This window comes from Larus michahellis, chromosome 9 (genome assembly GCF_964199755.1).
Source record: "Larus michahellis chromosome 9, bLarMic1.1, whole genome shotgun sequence".
Taxonomy (NCBI): domain Eukaryota; kingdom Metazoa; phylum Chordata; class Aves; order Charadriiformes; family Laridae; genus Larus; species Larus michahellis.
The window spans coordinates 21,803,632-21,821,927 of NC_133904.1; the positions used below are offsets into that span (position 1 = coordinate 21,803,632).

The 18,296-nt window shown below is 54.3% G+C and overlaps 1 protein-coding gene and 6 non-coding genes across 7 annotated transcripts; all 7 read right to left on the bottom strand.

Moving 5' to 3' along the window:
* Nucleotides 1–311: 311 nt before the first annotated feature.
* TRNAQ-CUG (transfer RNA glutamine (anticodon CUG)) lies at nt 312–383 on the bottom strand. Its single transcript has one exon. It is a non-coding gene; the product is annotated as a tRNA-Gln (tRNA).
* Nucleotides 384–1,380: 997 nt separating this feature from the next.
* On the bottom strand, nt 1,381–1,463 carry TRNAL-CAG (transfer RNA leucine (anticodon CAG)). The gene has a single exon. It is a non-coding gene; the product is annotated as a tRNA-Leu (tRNA).
* Nucleotides 1,464–2,149: 686 nt separating this feature from the next.
* Nucleotides 2,150–2,221, bottom strand: TRNAG-UCC (transfer RNA glycine (anticodon UCC)). The gene has a single exon. It is a non-coding gene; the product is annotated as a tRNA-Gly (tRNA).
* Nucleotides 2,222–3,361: 1,140 nt separating this feature from the next.
* On the bottom strand, nt 3,362–3,433 carry TRNAM-CAU (transfer RNA methionine (anticodon CAU)). The gene has a single exon. It is a non-coding gene; the product is annotated as a tRNA-Met (tRNA).
* A 690-nt stretch (nt 3,434–4,123) lies between these two features.
* On the bottom strand, nt 4,124–4,205 carry TRNAS-AGA (transfer RNA serine (anticodon AGA)). Its single transcript has one exon. It is a non-coding gene; the product is annotated as a tRNA-Ser (tRNA).
* Nucleotides 4,206–11,058: 6,853 nt separating this feature from the next.
* TRNAG-UCC (transfer RNA glycine (anticodon UCC)) lies at nt 11,059–11,130 on the bottom strand. Its single transcript has one exon. It is a non-coding gene; the product is annotated as a tRNA-Gly (tRNA).
* Nucleotides 11,131–14,527: 3,397 nt separating this feature from the next.
* LOC141748723 (olfactory receptor 10A7-like) lies at nt 14,528–15,511 on the bottom strand. Its single transcript, XM_074601216.1, has one exon. The coding sequence runs from the start codon at nt 15,509–15,511 to the stop codon at nt 14,528–14,530; it is 984 nt and encodes a 327-aa protein (XP_074457317.1).
* Between the last annotated feature and the right edge of the window lie 2,785 nt (nt 15,512–18,296).

Genomic DNA, 18,296 nt, shown 5'->3' on the forward strand with positions numbered 1-18,296 from the left:
GGCAGAGCTGGAAACGCAAGTCATGGCAGAAAGCGTGGCAGTCAAAGACGGGAAACGGTTGCCCGGGGAGGCTGTAGATTGTGCCCCTTTGGAGACGTCCAATACGCAACTAGAGAAAGCCGTCGAATGAATGTGCCGTGCAGCCGAGGTGCTCAGGAAAGCTGGAGAGCTGTGGCGGGCGCAGGGCAGGAGAGGGGTCTCTGCTGGGGGTGCCAGGGCTGGGAGCCCAGGAAAGGAAGGAAGGTGGGAGTGCATTGAAGAGTTGAGGCAAGGGAAGAAAGCGTGAGCACGGCAGGGCAGCAAAAGGGCTCAGGTCCCACTGAGATTTGAACTCAGATCACTGGATTCAGAGTCCAGAGTGCTCACCATTATACCATGGGACCTCCCAGACTCCTCTCTTCTTTCCCCTCTCCCTGCCCTGCCTCACCCAATGCCTCCTGGACCACTCTGGCACTCTCCCCAGCTCCCTGCCCATCCCCAGCTGCAGCCTTCCTACAGGGCGACGCAGACCTCTACACCCACGCCACCTTTTCACACAGCGGCGCAACACCGCCCCTCTCCTGGGCCTCAGACTTCCTCACTCCCCTCCTTCGAAAATCGCACACCCTGCTCCCGCACCCTCTGATGACATTGCCTCAGGATGGCTCTGCCCTCTCACAGGGCTGCAGAGAAACGACACACGGCCTCCAATGCCCCCGGTGCCCTCTGACACGGGGGACCTGACTCCTGCCTCACCCTCTTCCCCCTGACGCTGCCCGTCTTTGCTGGTGACGAACTGACACTTCAGGGGAACTTTCCCCGTTGAAATCCTGCTGCGCAAGGCCACATCCTGGCTTGGCACCTATCGAACGTGCCACTGGGCGTCGCAGAGGCAAGGAGGCACCTCAGGGGCTCTCCAGCTTCGGGAGCAGAGGGCAGAGGAGCTCCCCGATGACTAAGGAGAGGGAAAAGTTGCCTCGTCTCCAAAAAAGCGGAAGAAGCAAGGAAAGGTGGGGAAGCAAGGAAAGGCCTTGATGAAGTGGAGCAAGTTCAGCAGAGGGGGACTCTGGCCTTGTGAGGAGAGGCTGAGGGCGCAAGGCTTGCTTAGCTGAGAGAAGAAAAGGCTTTGTGGGGTCTAAGAGGAGCTTCCCGGGGCCTACAAGGAGGCAACTCGATGGCTGGAGGGGGAGAGGTGGTGGTCGGAAACGGAAGAGGCCGGGGCTCTCGGTCATGCGTGTGTTGTAAGCCTAGGGAGTTGGTGCCCATTTTTCCTTCATCAGGAGCTGGGACGTGCAGCAGGCTGAGCAGAGCCCCCAGAAGAGCCAGGAGGCTCCGCTTAAGAGAGGGGTGCCGGCCAAGAGAGAGAGAGGCCATAAAGGAGGCCACCCAAGGCGAGGGGGCTGTCAGGAGTGGGACTCGAACCCACGCCTCCCAGGGAGACTGCAACCTGAATGCAGCGCCTTCGACCGCTCGGCCATCCTGACCCTCTGCTGCTGCCGCCGCTGCCGGCCCTGCAGCGGCCAGAGCCGGCCCAGCTCAGCCAGCCCCCTCCTGCCCCCGCTGGGGGGACACCTGCCTCCTGCCCCAGCTCCCAACAAGGGCTGCTGACGGGACACCGCAGCTCCTCCACACACCTCACAACGCACGCCGTACCCACACCAGGGTACAAACTGCAGCCTGGTGCCCTCACACCTTACATTCCCCGGGCTGAAAAAGCACGGCTGCGTCAGCATCCTCCATCTAGCACGCAAGGAGCCAGGCTGCAAGGCACCTCAGCGGTCACTAGTGATCCAAACGCCTGCTGAAAGCAGGGCCAGCCCCAAAGCTGGAGCAGGCGGCTGCGTGCCTGAGCCCCTTTGGAAGCCGAGCGTGACACCCAGGCGTAGGGAGTGCCAAAGCGCTCTGGGCACCTGCTCCAGGGCTTCGCCGCTGCCCAAGGAGCTCTGAATGGTGCAGAGCAGCCCCCCGAGGCTGCTGTGGGCAAGGTGGGCCTCGCTAAAGGCCAGGCGTGCGTCTGCTGGGCTAGGAGGTGCTCAGAGGGCTGGCCGTGCCCGCAGGCTGCAGGGGAGTGAAGGGCAACGAACGGCTTGAGCACCGCGGGCAAAGCTGGGCTGTCGGGGAGCAGCAGAGGCAAGGCACTGGGGAGCCCGCTGGCTGAAGAAAAGGGCTCTGCGTTGGCCAGGAATCGAACCCGGGTCAACTGCTTGGAAGGCAGCTATGCTCACCACTATACCACCAACGCATCTGGCTGTGCCACTGCTGCCTCTGCTCCTGAGCCCCACAGCCTCCGCTCCCTCCTGCTCCTCCACTGACCAACCCCACCTGCCTTCCCCTCCGACACAGCACACAACCACCTGCCTCCTCATCCTACGCTCCTCACCCTGCGCCCACTCCTCCTTACGCACCCCCGCACACGGGCACCACCTCAGCCTGCTCCTCTGCTTCTCTCCGCCTCACATCTTGGCCAGGCAAACTCCAGGTGCTGCCAGTGATGACGCTCCCCACCTGCGCTCAGACGCCTCCCACCCGTGCCTGGGCTCTGCAAGCCAACCTGCGCGCTGTGTACGCACCTGCCGTGCTTTAAGCGCAGACAAGCTCCCACCCGGCTGCGCACTCCTTTCCCCACCCTCAGGGCGACGCAGAGCATGCAGAACGGGAGGACAAACCTCATGGCTCAAGACAAGCAGAAGCACCTGCCTTAGCAAAGACTGTTGCGGGCAAATGGGGCTTCGCTGGGGGAAAGAATAATTTGCCAACAGTGGAGGCAGATGGAACCGTCTGTGTGCGGCACGGGGCAGCCCCTTGCCTCTCCTCACAGAGGCCACCCTGCAGCACCCCCGCTCCCCTCCACTGCCAACAGCCAGCCCACACAGAGCCAATCCGGTGCCCGCTGGGAATCCCTGCGCGGCCCTGCTGCCGGCCGGACCTGCCAGTGGGCATGGCAGCAGAGAGACACGGGTGGAGAAAAAGCCCGCGTGGCCAAGGTGACCCCACCGGTCTTTGCCAGACCAGCCCCAGCCTTGTCCTCCTGCCCACCTGCAGAGCCCCGGAGGGACCCGCTCACGGCTGAGAAGTTGCTCTTGAGCTGCGTGATGGGAAGGAGAAAGAGCTGTGTCCCCAGAAGAGGCACCACCTGGTCGGGGAGGTGTGTGCTGTGCTGTGCCCGCTGCTCCTCAGCCTGCGTCTGCCCTGCTGAGGGTGGCTTTGGGAGCGCTGGCTGCCGAGGAGACAAAGGAGGAAGGCGGCGTGAGGGCAGAGAGAGGGGTGTGAGGGAGCGGGAGAGCCGCTCTGGGCATGGGTGCCCAGAGAGGTAGAGCAGTGGCGGTTCAAAGTTGGTGGGAGAGGCAGCAAGCGTGAGGAGCAGGGCAAAAGGAAATTGCCATAGCAGAGGATGGTTTCGATCCATCGACCTCTGGGTTATGGGCCCAGCACGCTTCCGCTGCGCCACTCTGCTCCCCGTGGGGCCTTCTTTGGCACCTGCCACAGCCCTGAGGATGCTCCCGGACAGCACCAGCGCTCCTGCCTCCTTCCCTGCCTCTTCGCCCTGCCCTCGCCCGCGCGGGAAACTCTCTCCCTCCAAAGTTCACCTCTTTCGCGCCTGGCATGCCTACCTCAAGGGCCTTGCTTTGCCCTTCTCCCCGCGCCTCCTGCCCCTCGCCCTGCAGGGGCACTTGCTCTTTCACCGCCCGACTCTGGGCCTCTGCAGGACACACAGCAAACCCCGCGACTGCATGACGGACACTCTTCAATGCTCCAAGACATCCCCAGAAGGCTCTGGGCAGCCTGAGCTGGGAGACCCTCTTTGGGAGGGCGAGGGACGAGGGACGAGGGGGCAGTGCTGAAGCCTCCCTTCTGGGGCTTGTGTTTCCTGCTTCCCCGTCCCATCCTCAAAAAGCAACAGCAGGACGGGGAGGGCTGGGATGTGGGCGCCGATGGGAGCGTGGCCCCAGCCGCTCTGCCGCAGGGCCCTCTTGCTCAGGGGAAAGTATTCCCCTGCAGATCAAGAGGTCCGTGGCTCAGCTCCAGGTGCCCTCTCCATTGCCCCTTCCCTTCTTCATTCCTACTGAGGATCTCCGGGGAGAGGAGCTGAGTGCCGTGGCTGCAGCGGGGTGAATTGCCAGCAGCCCAAAATGCAGCTGCGCCCCGTAGTTGGCAGGATTCGAACCTGCGCGGGGAAACCCCAATGGATTTCTAGTCCATCGCCTTCACCACTCGGCCACAACTACCTGCCCCAGCCCTCTCTGCCCTGCTCATCACGTGCCCTCTCCAAGGACACCCGCCTCCCTGACACTTTCAGCGACAGCCTGCACTCCAAGCCATGCACTGACCATGGACGGCACCTGGCCACAGCCTTCCACAGGCCTTCAGGGACGCAACACCAGCACCTATGCCCCCACCTCCCAACCCCGCCTCCTCAGGCACCCATCTGAGAGAAACTCAGCACCAAGGCCGCTTGCTCGGCCTTGCAGAGGTCTTGGCCAGATGAGGGGGCAGGAGAACAAAGCACCACCACTCTCCAGCTGTGCTGCACAAGGTCTTTAATGAGAAGGAGCAAATGCAGTGGCACAGAACAGAGACCAAGAAAGACAGCCGCGGGGCGTGGCGGGGCAAAGAAGATGACACGCTTCCCAAGGACAAGCTCCACTCACAGCGCTTGCCTTTGCCCACTCTGCTCTGCCTGCTGGCAATCCCAGCCCAGCAAGAGCAGTCGCCAACTCCGGCAGCCTCTCCCCGTCAGCAGCAGACTGAGCAGAGCAGAAGAGAACGAGCCCTTTCTCAAGGAGCTCAGAGCAAAGCGGAGGCAGGGGAGGCACGGCGAGGCCTGCCGTGCAGCCAGGAGCAGCGGGCACAGGTCCCTCCTGCCTGGGGGGATGAGGACAGCCAGCCCATCTGCAAGCCGTGGCCACGCTCCTGCTGCAGAGTTCCCGTCGTCCTTCCCGCTCCGAGAGGGATGATGCGCCGGCTTCAGCAGTTGAGACTGCAGCGGGGAACGGGCAGACACAGCCCTGACCCCCCCAGACCAAGGGAGCCCCCAGAAGAGATGGGAACCCCCCCGGCGCTGAGGGAGCTCCCCACAGCAGCCGACAGAGAGGATCCCACGGCTGTGCTCTGGGGGAAAGAGGTGAGGATGGGGCCCGGCAGGGTCACCACCACCGGCGAGGCCTGGATGGCCACCGTCGAGTCAGCGCAGCGGGCCACGCAGGGCTCACTGCAGCTGCTGGCGAGCGGGGTTGGGCCAGAGGCTCCGCAGGGGCGAGGGAGACAGGGTCTGAAGCAAGACATCTCTCGGTGAGGGAGGCACAGCTGAAACACAGAGCAGAGAGCCAACGCGGACCTCAGTTTCAGTCTGTCTTTCTGCTCCTCAGCTCTCTCCATGGACACCCTTTCTTTTAAAAACACACGCTGTGCCTTCATCTCCCACTGCCCTCCTCGTGCCCTCCGAGCTGCAGGGCACAGGAAGGCTGACCCGGTTTTGGATAGGACCCAGCACGCTGGGTTTCAATCAATTGGGACGGACTGATCATAGCCCGTCGCCAGAGCAAACTTTGCTGCACTGAAGGCGGCACTGGACGCACGTGGCCATTTGGCTGGGGACCATCTGCTAAAGGTGCAAGTTCTGGTGGGCAGAGCTCCCTGCAGCTGAGCCCCATTGATGCCCTTCTGCTTGGAAGAACCCCCTCTTCCCTGCTCTCCCCAGACACCTCCCACAACAGGGAAAGAGCCCACAGCCCTCAAACAGTTCTGTTGCAGGGCCAGCCTTCGGCAGCCCAAGCATCAGCTCGAGTAGCCACCACGACAGCAGCTCAGCCCACAGGGAGAGATGGAGCAGGCTCAGGCTTACCTCGTTCCTGGAGGACAGGGAGGCAAGAGAGGAGCATGTGGAGCCAGAAGCAGCGCAGGCTTTTATGCTGTGTCCCAGAGCCCTGGCGGGGTCACAAACATTCCTGGCTCCTGAAGCATCGAAACACCCAGCAGCTACCGCTGGCTGAAGCCTCCCTGGTGATTAAGCCCTTGCCTCTTTCTCCTGAAGTGTTTTGCTCCCACGTCATAGCACCAAACGTCATAGAATCCTAGAATTGCCCAGGTTGGAAGGGATCTTTCAGATCAGGGAGTCCAACCATCAAGCTAACACTGACAAAACCCATCACTAAACCCAATTGCGAAGCTCTACGTTTACCCGTCTTTTAAATACCTCCAGGGATGACGATTCCACCACTTCCCTGGGCAGCCTGATCCAATGCTTGATAACCCTCTCAGTGTAAAAATTTTCTAACCTCTCATCTAAACCTCCCCTAGCGCAACTTGAGGCGGTTTCCTCTTGTCCTGTCGCCTGTTACTTGGGAGAAGAAAGCAACCCCAGCTCTCTACAACCTCCTTTCAGGTAGCTGTAGAGAGCGGTAAGCTCTGGTATCCCTGGAACGCCTGAGACTAGGGCACTGTGTCCACTGAAGTCCACAGCACGATGACTCACGTCTGCCTGGAGCTCCGGGTTTTTCCCAACTCTTCCACATCACGATGACTCCCAGGCGCTCTGGGAGACTGATGCCATGTCCCTTTGAAACTTGAAATGCATGGAATGGGCCACCCCATCCCTGACCCAGGTAAAAGTGCCATGAGCTTTTGGCTGCCTCCCCCAGGCCTCACCTCAAAAGCAGGCCACCCCGGGCTTCGGCCTCTGGGCTGAACTCGCTGAGCAAAACAGGTCAATTTGGGGGTGGGTCTCTTCCAGGGAAGGACGCGGGCATCTCTTTGACCACAAAAGCAGGCCGTGGCAGAGCCTGATGAGCATAAGCAAGGTCCTCGTGGCCATCACTCTGGCCCACCGAGGACATCCTTCCAGCCCACAATGGACTTTTCTTGCCGTTGAGCTTTGCCTCGTCCCTGGTTAATGAGTCTCTTCTCCCTTATGGCACTGTGCAGTCTTGATGTTCTGCCTGACTTTACCCAGAGTCTCCTGTGCGTCTAAGGTGACCCCCGGGGAGAAACGTCTCTCAGGATTAGCCCGAGTGCCTGCACTGAAAGCCCTTGAGAGCTGACCTGAGGCGTCCCTCATAGCTGAATTTGACCGTGACTGGTGGCCGTGCTGACCACGAAGAGGGCAGTGACAAAAGCAACGTGTATTACAGAAGCCCACTTAAACCCTCCTAGTACACTAGCCTGAGACCTCCGAGTTGGTTTTCCTTATGAAGCTGGGACAGGGATGCATCCCATGGTGCCACCGTTGGGTGGTATGGACAGCTGCAGCACAGGATTGGATAGAAGCACCAACTGATTCAGGAATGGTGCTAGAAAGTGTTTGAGGAAAGCAGCACTTTGGGAGGAAAGAGGCTCTGAAGTGTGGTATCCCTGGCACGTCTGAGGCCGGGCCACCATGTCCAGTGAAGTTGACAGAAGGGTGACTCAAGTTGTCATGGAGCTCAGGGTTTTTCCCCAACTCTTCCACATCACGATGACTCCCAGGCGCTCTGGGAGACTGATGCCATGTCCCTTGGAAATTTGAAATGCATGGAACGGGCCACCTGATCTCTGACCCAGAAAAAAGAGCCGTGAGCTTTTGGCTCCCTGCCCCGAGGCTCTCCTCAAAAGCAGGACACCCAGGGCTTTGGCCTCTGGGATGAACTTGCTCAGCAAAACTGGCCAATTTGGGTGTGGGTCTACTTCAGGGAAGGATGAGGGCATCTCTTTGATCACCCTCCTACGCGTTCATGTGCTTCTTTCCAACAGATTCCCCACTTCCCAAGCTGAGCCCAGCCCCCTGCTTGGAAGAAGCCTGAGGGCCTGGTCAAGTCGTCAAGGGACAGGGCAATGGAGGTCCCATGGAGAAGTCACTTGAAAGAGACCTACCTGAGCCTCTGCTCTTCGTCGTTACGAACCTGCCCTTGTTCCCTGGGCTCATGGGCAGAAAAAAAGATGAGGAGGAGGCAGGAGCCCCTCCCTTAGGAGGACAGGCTTAGAGAGTTGGGGTTGTTGAGCCTAGAGAAGAGGAAGGTCCTGAGAGACCTTCCAGAAAGATGGGCACGGACTATTTATCAGGGAGTGTAGGGATTGGATGAGGGGGTAATGCTTTTAAAACAAAAGAGGGTAGATGTAGATTAGATACTGGGAAGAAATTCTTTCCTATGAGCGTGGTGAGACACCGGAACAAGTGGTCCAGAGACCTTGTGGATGCCCCATACCTGGAAGTGTTCAAGGACAGGTTGGATGGCACTTTGAGAAACCTGATCTCATGGAAGGTATCCCTACCCATGGCAAAGGGGTAGGAAGTAGATGATCATGAAGGTCCCTTCCAACCCAAAACCATTCAATGATTCATTCTTTGATTCTAGGTGCTATGAAGTGGGAGCAAAACATTTCAGGAGAAAGAAGCAAGGGCTTAATCACCAGGGAGGCTTCAGCCAGCGGTAGCTGCTGGGTGTTTCGATGCTTCAGGAGCCAGGAATGTTTGTGACCCTGCCAGGGCTCTGGGACACAGCATAAAAGCCTGCGCTGCTTCTGGCTCCACATGCTCCTCTCTTGCCTCCCTGTCCTCCAGGAACGAGGTAAGCCTGAGCCTGCTCCATCTCTCCCTGTGGGCTGAGCTGCTGTCGTGGTGGCTACTCGAGCTGATGCTTGGGCTGCCGAAGGCTGGCCCTGCAACAGAACTGTTTGAGGGCTGTGGGCTCTTTCCCTGTTGTGGGAGGTGTCTGGGGAGAGCAGGGAAGAGGGGGTTCTTCCAAGCAGAAGGGCATCAATGGGGCTCAGCTGCAGGGAGCTCTGCCCACCAGAACTTGCACCTTTAGCAGATGGTCCCCAGCCAAATGGCCACGTGCGTCCAGTGCCGCCTTCAGTGCAGCAAAGTTTGCTCTGGCGACGGGCTATGATCAGTCCGTCCCAATTGATTGAAACCCAGCGTGCTGGGTCCTATCCAAAACCGGGTCAGCCTTCCTGTGCCCTGCAGCTCGGAGGGCACGAGGAGGGCAGTGGGAGATGAAGGCACAGCGTGTGTTTTTAAAAGAAAGGGTGTCCATGGAGAGAGCTGAGGAGCAGAAAGACAGACTGAAACTGAGGTCCGCGTTGGCTCTCTGCTCTGTGTTTCAGCTGTGCCTCCCTCACCGAGAGATGTCTTGCTTCAGACCCTGTCTCCCTCGCCCCTGCGGAGCCTCTGGCCCAACCCCGCTCGCCAGCAGCTGCAGTGAGCCCTGCGTGGCCCGCTGCGCTGACTCGACGGTGGCCATCCAGGCCTCGCCGGTGGTGGTGACCCTGCCGGGCCCCATCCTCACCTCTTTCCCCCAGAGCACAGCCGTGGGATCCTCTCTGTCGGCTGCTGTGGGGAGCTCCCTCAGCGCCGGGGGGGTTCCCATCTCTTCTGGGGGCTCCCTTGGTCTGGGGGGGTCAGGGCTGTGTCTGCCCGTTCCCCGCTGCAGTCTCAACTGCTGAAGCCGGCACATCATCCCTCTCGGAGCGGGAAGGACGACGGGAACTCTGCAGCAGGAGCGTGGCCACGGCTTGCAGATGGGCTGGCTGTCCTCATCCCCCCAGGCAGGACGGACCTGTGCCCGCTGCTCCTGGCTGCACGGCAGGCCTCGCCGTGCCTCCCCTGCCTCCGCTTTGCTCTGAGCTCCTTGAGAAAGGGCTCGTTCTCTTCTGCTCTGCTCAGTCTGCTGCTGACGGGGAGAGGCTGCCGGAGTTGGCGACTGCTCTTGCTGGGCTGGGATTGCCAGCAGGCAGAGCAGAGTGGGCAAAGGCAAGCGCTGTGAGTGGAGCCTGTCCTTGGGAAGCGTGTCATCTTCTTTGCCCCGCCACGCCCCGCGGCTGTCTTTCTTGGTCTCTGTTCTGTGCCACTGCATTTGCTCCTTCTCATTAAAGCCTTTGTGCAGCACAGCTGGAGACTGGTGGTGCTTTGTTCTCCTGCCCCCTCAGTTCAGCCACGCGCTTTGCAAGAAAGAGCTCTGGCCTTTGCCCTGAGCTTACCACCAGTTGTGGATAGAGCTCCCTGAACGTATACCAAACACCAGTAGCAAAAATAAGCAAGCAGGCGAGAGAAATATTTAAAAACCTCAGAGAAATGGAGCATGAGTCTCTAAACTGGTCATCGTGGCCCTCTGATGTCTCTCAGGGTCAGTCCCGAGATCCAGCACTGAAAGCATTCAAGAGCTGATCTCCGTTCTTTTGCCAGTGTACCCAGAGCGTCTTCCATGTCTATTCCGGATGCAGGGACATTTCCCTGGCTGCCCAGGCAGGGGACAGGGGCAGGCTTACGAACTGGGCTGAGATAACTGCACTTCCTGAGGTGGCAGGAGAAAATGGACATGTGTGCTCAGCTGAGCTCTTGAGGGCGCCTTCAGAAACGTGCAGAGACGCGTTGCCTTTCTGAGCATGAATCTCAGGAGAGTCCTGGCATTTGGAAGTCAGGTTCATACCTCCCTTCCCTTTGCTGATGCACTTTGCTACTCACAGGTGGTTTGGGGGCAAAAAGCACCGAAGCTGCTCAGCAGTAAAGCCAAGCCTCCCCCACGCAAGCACAAAGGAACATCCCGTGTCACTGTTTAGTCTCTCGAACGCGGCATTTCTCTCCCCAGCGCTGCGCCACCAAAGCCTCTCAGCAGCCACTGCTGCTCGAGTTGCACAAACTGCGGGGCAGGTGCGTGTCTTCTCCTCACCGAATGCTGTTGCTTCTGCTTTCTCTCTTTGTCTAACCCGCTCCCAGCAGCCAGTGCAAACCCTTCTGCAAAGAAGGCCGTGCCTCTGCACATCATGTCTCCAACCCACACTGTTGCCATGGCAGGGAGTAGAGGCGGCTGTGGTTCAGCCAGGTGACAGTGACAGGACCTACCCCTTGATAAAGCAGTCCCGGGTTGACACCGCGGCGCTCACCCGGCCTGGGGCTGCTCTGGTGGGACGTGGCAGCAGGGCTGGGGCTGTGCCCCCCCCGTCAGGGGGTGGGAGCGGGCAGCGACGCTGCGACTGGGGGACAGGGAGGTGCCCGCCCGAGGCTGCGTGGACGCGGGGGGGTGTGGAGTGGTCAGCGTTGCTCACGGGGGGGCCGAGCGGGCAGTTGGGAGCAGCGGGGGGAGAAACCCAGCTAAAGAAAAGCCTCTTTGCGTTGGCCGGGAATCGAACCCGGGTCAACTGCTTGGAAGGCAGCTATGCTCACCACTATACCACCAACGCATCTGGCTGTGGTTTTTCCTGCGGCTCCTGTGGAGCGCGGCTGCCACCGCCCCTCTCCGGCTGCCGGGCGGTCCCTTCCCGCCCCTGCACACACTGCCGCCACCTGCCGCCGAGTACGTGCGTTTGTTTTGGCTGGGAAACCTCAGCCGCACTAGCCACCGACCAGGGAGGATCCGCACCCGGGCTGGAGGGGGACACCGGGCAAAGCGGGACCGTCGGAGCCCCAGGCACCGACGCTGCGCAGGGCTCAGGGGACCCTCTGGCGCGCTCGGCGGTGGGAAGAGGGGGGGGTGTCCAGCGCCGATCACCAGTCCTGAGCAGAAGGAGAAGAGGAAGAGGGTCGGGCTGTCTATCTTCTTCATGCTGGTGTGAGTCCTGGGGGTGCTTCTGGGGGTGCTGCCAATGCTGCCACTCCCCATCCAGGACCTGAAAGATGCTCCCCTTCCCGTCCCTAAAGGGGCTCCAGGAAAGCTGGGGAGGGACTCTGGATCAGGGAGGGGAGCCATAGGATGAGGGAGAACGGTTTTAAACTGAAAGAGGGGAGATTTAGATGAGATGTGAGGAAGAAATTGTTTGCTGTGAGGGTGGTGAGCCCCTGGCCCAGGTTGTCCAGAGACGCTGTGGCTGCCCCATCCCGGGAGGTGTTCAAGGCCAGGTTGGACGGGGCTTTGAGCAACCTGGGCTGGTGGGAGGCGTCCCTGCCCAGGGCAGGGGGTGGCACTGGGTTAGCATTAAGGTCCCTTCCAACCCAAACCAGTCTATGATTCTGTGATCTGCATCCATACATACACCAGCTGTGCATGCACTGTGCAAGCGAATGCGCATTTGTGTGTGTGTACCTGTGGTGGTGCAAGCGTAGCTAACAGCCAAACACCCACCCAGCTGCTCACTCCCTTCCCCACCTTCAGTGGGAGTTGGGGCACAGAAAATAGGATGAGGAAGCCCCCAGGTCAAGATAAGCACAAGGACATGGCTTAGCAAAGCCTATTGTGGGCAAAACAGACTCAACTTGGGGGAAACTGATTTATTGCCAATTGAAATAGATTCAGATAGTGAGAAACAAAAAGACAAACATAAAGCACCAACGTTTCTCCCTCTTACCCAGGCTGCTCCTCAGCCTGCGTCTGCCCTGCTGAGGGTGGCTTTGGGAGCGCTGGCTGCAGAGGAGACAAAAGAGGAAGGCGGCGTGAGGGCAGAGAGAGGGGTGTGAGGGAGCGGGAGAGCCGCTCTGGGCATGGGTGCCCAGAGAGGTAGAGCAGTGGCGGTTCAAAGTTGGTGGGAGAGGCAGCAAGCGTGAGGAGCAGGGCAAAAGGAAATTGCCATAGCAGAGGATGGTTTCAATCCATCAACCTCTGGGTTATGGGCCCAGCACGCTTCCGCTGCACCACTCTGCTCCCCGTGGGGCCTTCTTTGGCACCTGCCACAGCCCTGAGGATGCTCCCGGACAGCACCAGCACTGGTGCTCAGGTCCTTCCCCCTTTCCGGCCTGGGCTCTGCAAGGGCTTTTCTGAAACAGGTCGAATTCTCCGCAGAACCTTTCTCCAAGACCTTTGTCCCCTCCTCCCTTTGGCCACCTGGCACAGCCCAGACTCCGCCATGGGGGTAACTTCTGAAGTGAGACCCTGTTATTTTATCTGGGCAGCCCCTCTGGACCCACCGCTGGGGTCGATGCGGGCTGTCCTCCTCCCGCTTCTGAGATGGTTGGGTTCCCTTCGGAGACCAGTTTGTCCGACTCCCTGGGACAGTTTGCCCTCCCCCCCATCATTGGCTTAATGCTCTTGGTACCACCCACATGCATGTCTGTCATATCTGCTGTTATACTGTTGATAAATTCACTTCAATGATGAATAAGTTTGTAGTAACCCATAGCACTATATATATATATATATGTTTCTGTTATTAATACAACATATTGTTATATTGCAATAATATTAATTATTGCAATTATTATATAGCAATATAATGCAATTATATTATTGCTGCTATTATTGTCACTGTTATTGATTGTTTCTGTTATTTATGGCTGTTAATAATTTGTAATAGCTTGAGATACATATATTTGCTTTATTAATCCTAGATACACTTGCTGATGGTGATTTTTGTGGCGTTTGTGGTAATCTGTAATAAGTAGAGAAATTTTGAGGATGGAGCCTCCATGTCCTTCTGTATGACGGGATCCTACAAACACAAGGCCACAACCCGTGCACAGGCGCAGGCCCGGTAACCCGTTAGGTCGCGATGGCACCGATGGCTTGGGTCAGCTAAGACGCTTGGTCTTACTTACAGTCAGTGCATAACAGTTGGCCTCTGCTGCTCCTTCCTCCTCACGCTTTGCTTCAGCTCCAGCGTGGGCCCTCTCTGGGGGCTGCAGCCCTCCAGGATAAACCTGCTCTAGTGTGGGCTTTCCATGAGCTGCAGTTCCCCACCGCTCAAACCTTGCCACGCACACCCAATACACCAGGAATTGTAAAATTGTCCTTTTGTATTTGTCATAGAGCACCTTTGTTACTTCTGGTCTAAGAGACAGTGATGTAAATTAGGTAGTAATCACACCAATTGAAAGAGAAAATGCTGCTCGGACATAAGCAAGACCAGAATTGGGCTTGAAGTTCGATCGAAACAAGCAGAGAGAAAATAAAAGCACAAGTCACATTTCGCTTTAATGAACACTCCATCTGGCAAGCCGGAAAAAGAATCAGACAGAAAGTATCGGGTTCAATGAGTTAACAAACAATCCCCTCCTATAACTTTTTTTCAGACTACATGAGATAAGAATTAATTAAAACAAAGCTACTGCATCTTGCTGTCAATGTCTCAGTTTATCCTTTCTGTTTTAAAGCGAGATAGTTACTAGCTAGTTTGGGAAAGAGATCTTTGTTCTGAGAGGAAATAAATCAGACCATGTCTACACTTGAATCTTTTCTGTCCCATCGGTAGGGAGGACACTTCCAGGAGACACAGCTCCTTCCCTCCAACCATAAGGTACTAACTGGTTTCTCGACATTATTGAGTTTTGGTGTTAGTTTTTAACTTTTTTTGGGGTGTGGGGGAGAAGTTCCAGTCTTATCACTTTTGCTTTGACAGGGAGGAAACCAAAGTTCTTTTTTCCCAAGACAGGGACTTTATATACTTATGGGCATAGAGGTATAATGATGGGGGAGGATAAGAATTGCATAATCCACTTGTGTAATATTCCTACACTGTGTCAGCTTTACTTGTTTGCAAGGACAGAGTTGCAACAACTATAATTTATTCTAATATACAGAGTAAAAATGGCCAGGTACTTTATGGATTTAACAGCAGATCTTTTTGAAAAACATTTAACTTCATTCACAAATTCCATTTAAATTTTTTTACTAGGGAAACACTTATGTTCTGTGCAGCTCCAAGGAATCCATCACCTGGCCAGAGAAAATACGTCCATCTGCTTCCTAAGTAACCGCTTCTCAATGCATCTCCTCAGGCTTTGCTTGACTTCCTGATTCCTCAAGCTGTAGATGATGGGGTTGAGCATGGGGGTGACAACCGAGTAAGACAGGGAAACCATTTTCTTCATGTTGGATGAGAGGCTGGACTTGGGTCGCAGATGAATGATGCCAGCTGTGCTGTAGAAAAGAGTCACTACCACCAGGTGAGCTGCACAGGTGGAAAAGGCCTGCCTCCGGCCCACAGCTGAGGGTATCTGAAGAACAGCATGGATAATGCGAAAGTAAGAGATGGCTATCAGAGAAAAGGGAATCATCACTATTATGACAATAGCAATAAAAATCAGTAGCTCAAACAAGGCTGTGTCTGCACACACCAGCTTCAACACAGGAGGGACATCACAAAAGAAATGATCAACCACATTTCTCCCGCAGAAGGGCAGGGTAAATAACCACGTGGTGAATCCCAGAGCTACGGGGACACCAGACAGCCAAGACCCAACAACCATCTTGAAGCAGCGATCCCTGTTCATCATGGTGGCATAATGCAATGGGTGGCATATTGCTGCTTGCCGGTCATAAGCCATGACACCTAAGAGGAAACACTCACAGGTGACAAAAAGAATAACACAGTTGAGCTGCAAGGCGCAAGCTGTGAAGGAAATCCTTTTTCTCTCCACCAGCAGAATTGTGAGCATCTTGGGGACAATGCTCAGGCTGTAGCAGATCTCTGTCAAGGCAAGATTCTTTAGGAAGTAGTACATGGGCGTGTGTAGGAGAGGGTCAATGGTTGTGATCAAAACAATTAGAGAGTTCCCTGTCAAGATGGCCAGGAACATGATGGACATCAGTGTGAAAAATAGGAACTGCATCTCGCCTTGGAAGGCAAACCCCACAAGTAAGAAATGAGTAGTGACGGTTTGGTTTCCTGGCTTCATTTCCTCAACAGGTCCCATCCTAAAAGAGGAAAAAAAAAAAACACACTACAAAAGGATTAGTAGCTTGGGACAGACTTGTGGTCTCAGAAATAGCTACAGCTCCAAGTAAAATGTGGTTTAAAACGTGAGGTGAAACTTGGACTGGATATGACAGTGACCCCAATCTCAGCTGGGGAACCTGAACAAGACCATTTGAACAATCACAGGCTGGGATTCATCTTCTCTAAATTAGGTGAACAGAAGATAGACGTACACATTTCGAATAACAATTTGTGTTTATTTTATATGGAAAGAAATGGATACCTGCAAAGGGCAGGTCACCTTAGTGTAAGAGCGGCGTCTGTGATCGAACAGAATAATTTCACTTTGGATGGGCTGGATGTCCCTTAGTTCGCTTCAGCGTCTGAATGTCTATAGACATCTAAATGTCAGACAGTCATCTTAGCATCCGTTTATACTGAGTGACAAGAAATAAAGCACAAGACAGAAACACAATTTCTTTCCTTCTGAGATGTGTGTCCAAGGGTGACAGGATTCACGGTATCATCAATAGTGAAGTGAGTCAAAAATGACCACATTTTTGGATACCTGGAATTAGCTAAAATTCATTTACTTCTTGGTGCTCTAAGCCAGGTGACAGGGAGATCCCGTGGCTTTCCAGCTCCCAGTTTGACTTCAAGCAGAAGTCATCTGCCTACATTATTTTCGTTGTTAAGCCTGGAAAAGTATGATGCAAAGCTAAAAAAGTTTAATTTAAGAAAAGTGTTCATGCACCTACGTTTGTTTCATCAAATCATATAAAATCCATATTCTGAGTTTTCCTTTTAGATAAACTCTGTGGAGTAAAAAGATGCTCAGCACACAGACAGCTGCCCACTTAAAAGTGGTCGCCAGCATCCACACCTTCCTGACATTTTCTGGGAATTTATCAGCTCATCAGATCTGCTAATGGAATTATTTGTCTGGGAAACTTCCTGGACTGTTTCAGCCAAAATATATTTGGTTGATTTTTGAAAGGCCCGTAAAGAGCACGGTATACTTTACATATAGAATCATACTACTTTTTTTTTTTTCTGTATTTACACCATTGGGATTGAGATAATGCAGCCCACAGGATCTGGAGTTTGGCTTTACTCTAAGAGAAAGAAGGATTAACATCTTCTTTTCAGGATTCACATGCATGAGTTCAGAAAATATATGTATATACAAATGTATGTGTAACAAAAAATCCAAACTAATAATGAGAAATAAATTGCCTAGACTACCATGGAGATATCTGTATGTCCAGTGGGGTTTTGGCTTCCATCCACAGACGAAGGAAGACTCTTGCTACCTACAAAGCAGTCAAACTGTATCACTAATCAACACAGAACAGCTTAAGATTTTGAAGTCTTGGGGTTTTCAGGGCTTCTGGAAATGTCTTTTTCTTTTCCTTAGCAATGATGAAAGAGAAAATGAGGAGATGAGAAGGATAGGAAGACACGGGTAGACAGATAGACCCTGTGATTCATTTTTCAACATATTTATCAGCAAAATAGGCAGCTACAGTTGCCAAAGTTTTCTGTAGACAATAGAAATAAGCAAGTATACTCTCAGTATAATTAATGTTTCTCCACCTTAGACATAAGAATTGCTGATGCCGTGGGTTCCTGTTTCTCTCGGGTGAGTCAGTGAGTAACTCAGATGTACAAATCTGCATTGTTGGTGTCTAAAGGTAGGTGGGATGGATTCCTCTCCTGTATCATAATAGCAGCTCCAGGCTCCAATTAGAAAAATAAACCATGGAAACACACTTAGGTTTTGGTTTTGCCTTAGGAACCAACTAAGAATAAGAAACAGAAATCAAAATATTACCTTATGTCACTAAAATGAGTCGAATTTTCTCTCTCTCTTCCGTAGAGGCAATAATTCCAAAGGCAGAGAGGAAGAGAAATTATGAACGGAGAGAAAAAAAAGGAAAAAACAAAACCACTTTGCTTTCCTCTGTAAGAGGCAACATCTCCTCTCTGATTCCAAAGGCTCTTACAACTAATGCATGGCGGTATTTGAATTGTTATGTGCTCCCAGTAGGATCAGGTCTCCAGGCAGCACCTTTTTGATATGATTAAATCATATGTTAAATGAACTTTTTTTACCCACGTTCTATATAAATAATGCAGTATGTTTTAGGACATACTAGCAGTCTAAGCATAGTACAAGCAAAGTTTCCTCCCATGTCTTCAGAGCTGTACGAGTACTTGATATAAGTGTCAACAGTAATAACAGGATATTCTCTTACTGTTTTTCTTATCTAGTTTACTACCATTAGGGAAAAAAATGGAACTTGACATATGTTGGTTTCCCAGTAACTTAAAAGGCTTTCAAGAAATCATTAAAAATGCTTGAATAACAATGGTGTTACGAACATAGAGAATTGCAATATGATATTGAGCCAGAACGGTGGGGTTGGAAGGGACCTCTGGAGATCATCCAGCCCAACCCCCCTGCCAGAGCAGGGTCACCCAGAGCAGGTGGCACAGGAACGCGTCCAGGTGGGTTTGGAATGTCTCCAGAGATGGAGACTCCACCACCTCTCTGGGCAGCCTGCGCCAGGGCTCTGCCACCCAAAATAAGATGAAAAATCTTATGGGTCAAGATAAAGACAGGGAGATCACTTATCAGTTACCATCATGGGCAAAACAAACTGGAATTGAGGAAAATAAATTTAATTTATTGCCAATTAAAATAAATCGGATGGTGAGGAACAAAGACAAAACTAAAACACCTTGCCCCCACCTTTCTCTTTTTCCTGGACTCAACTTCA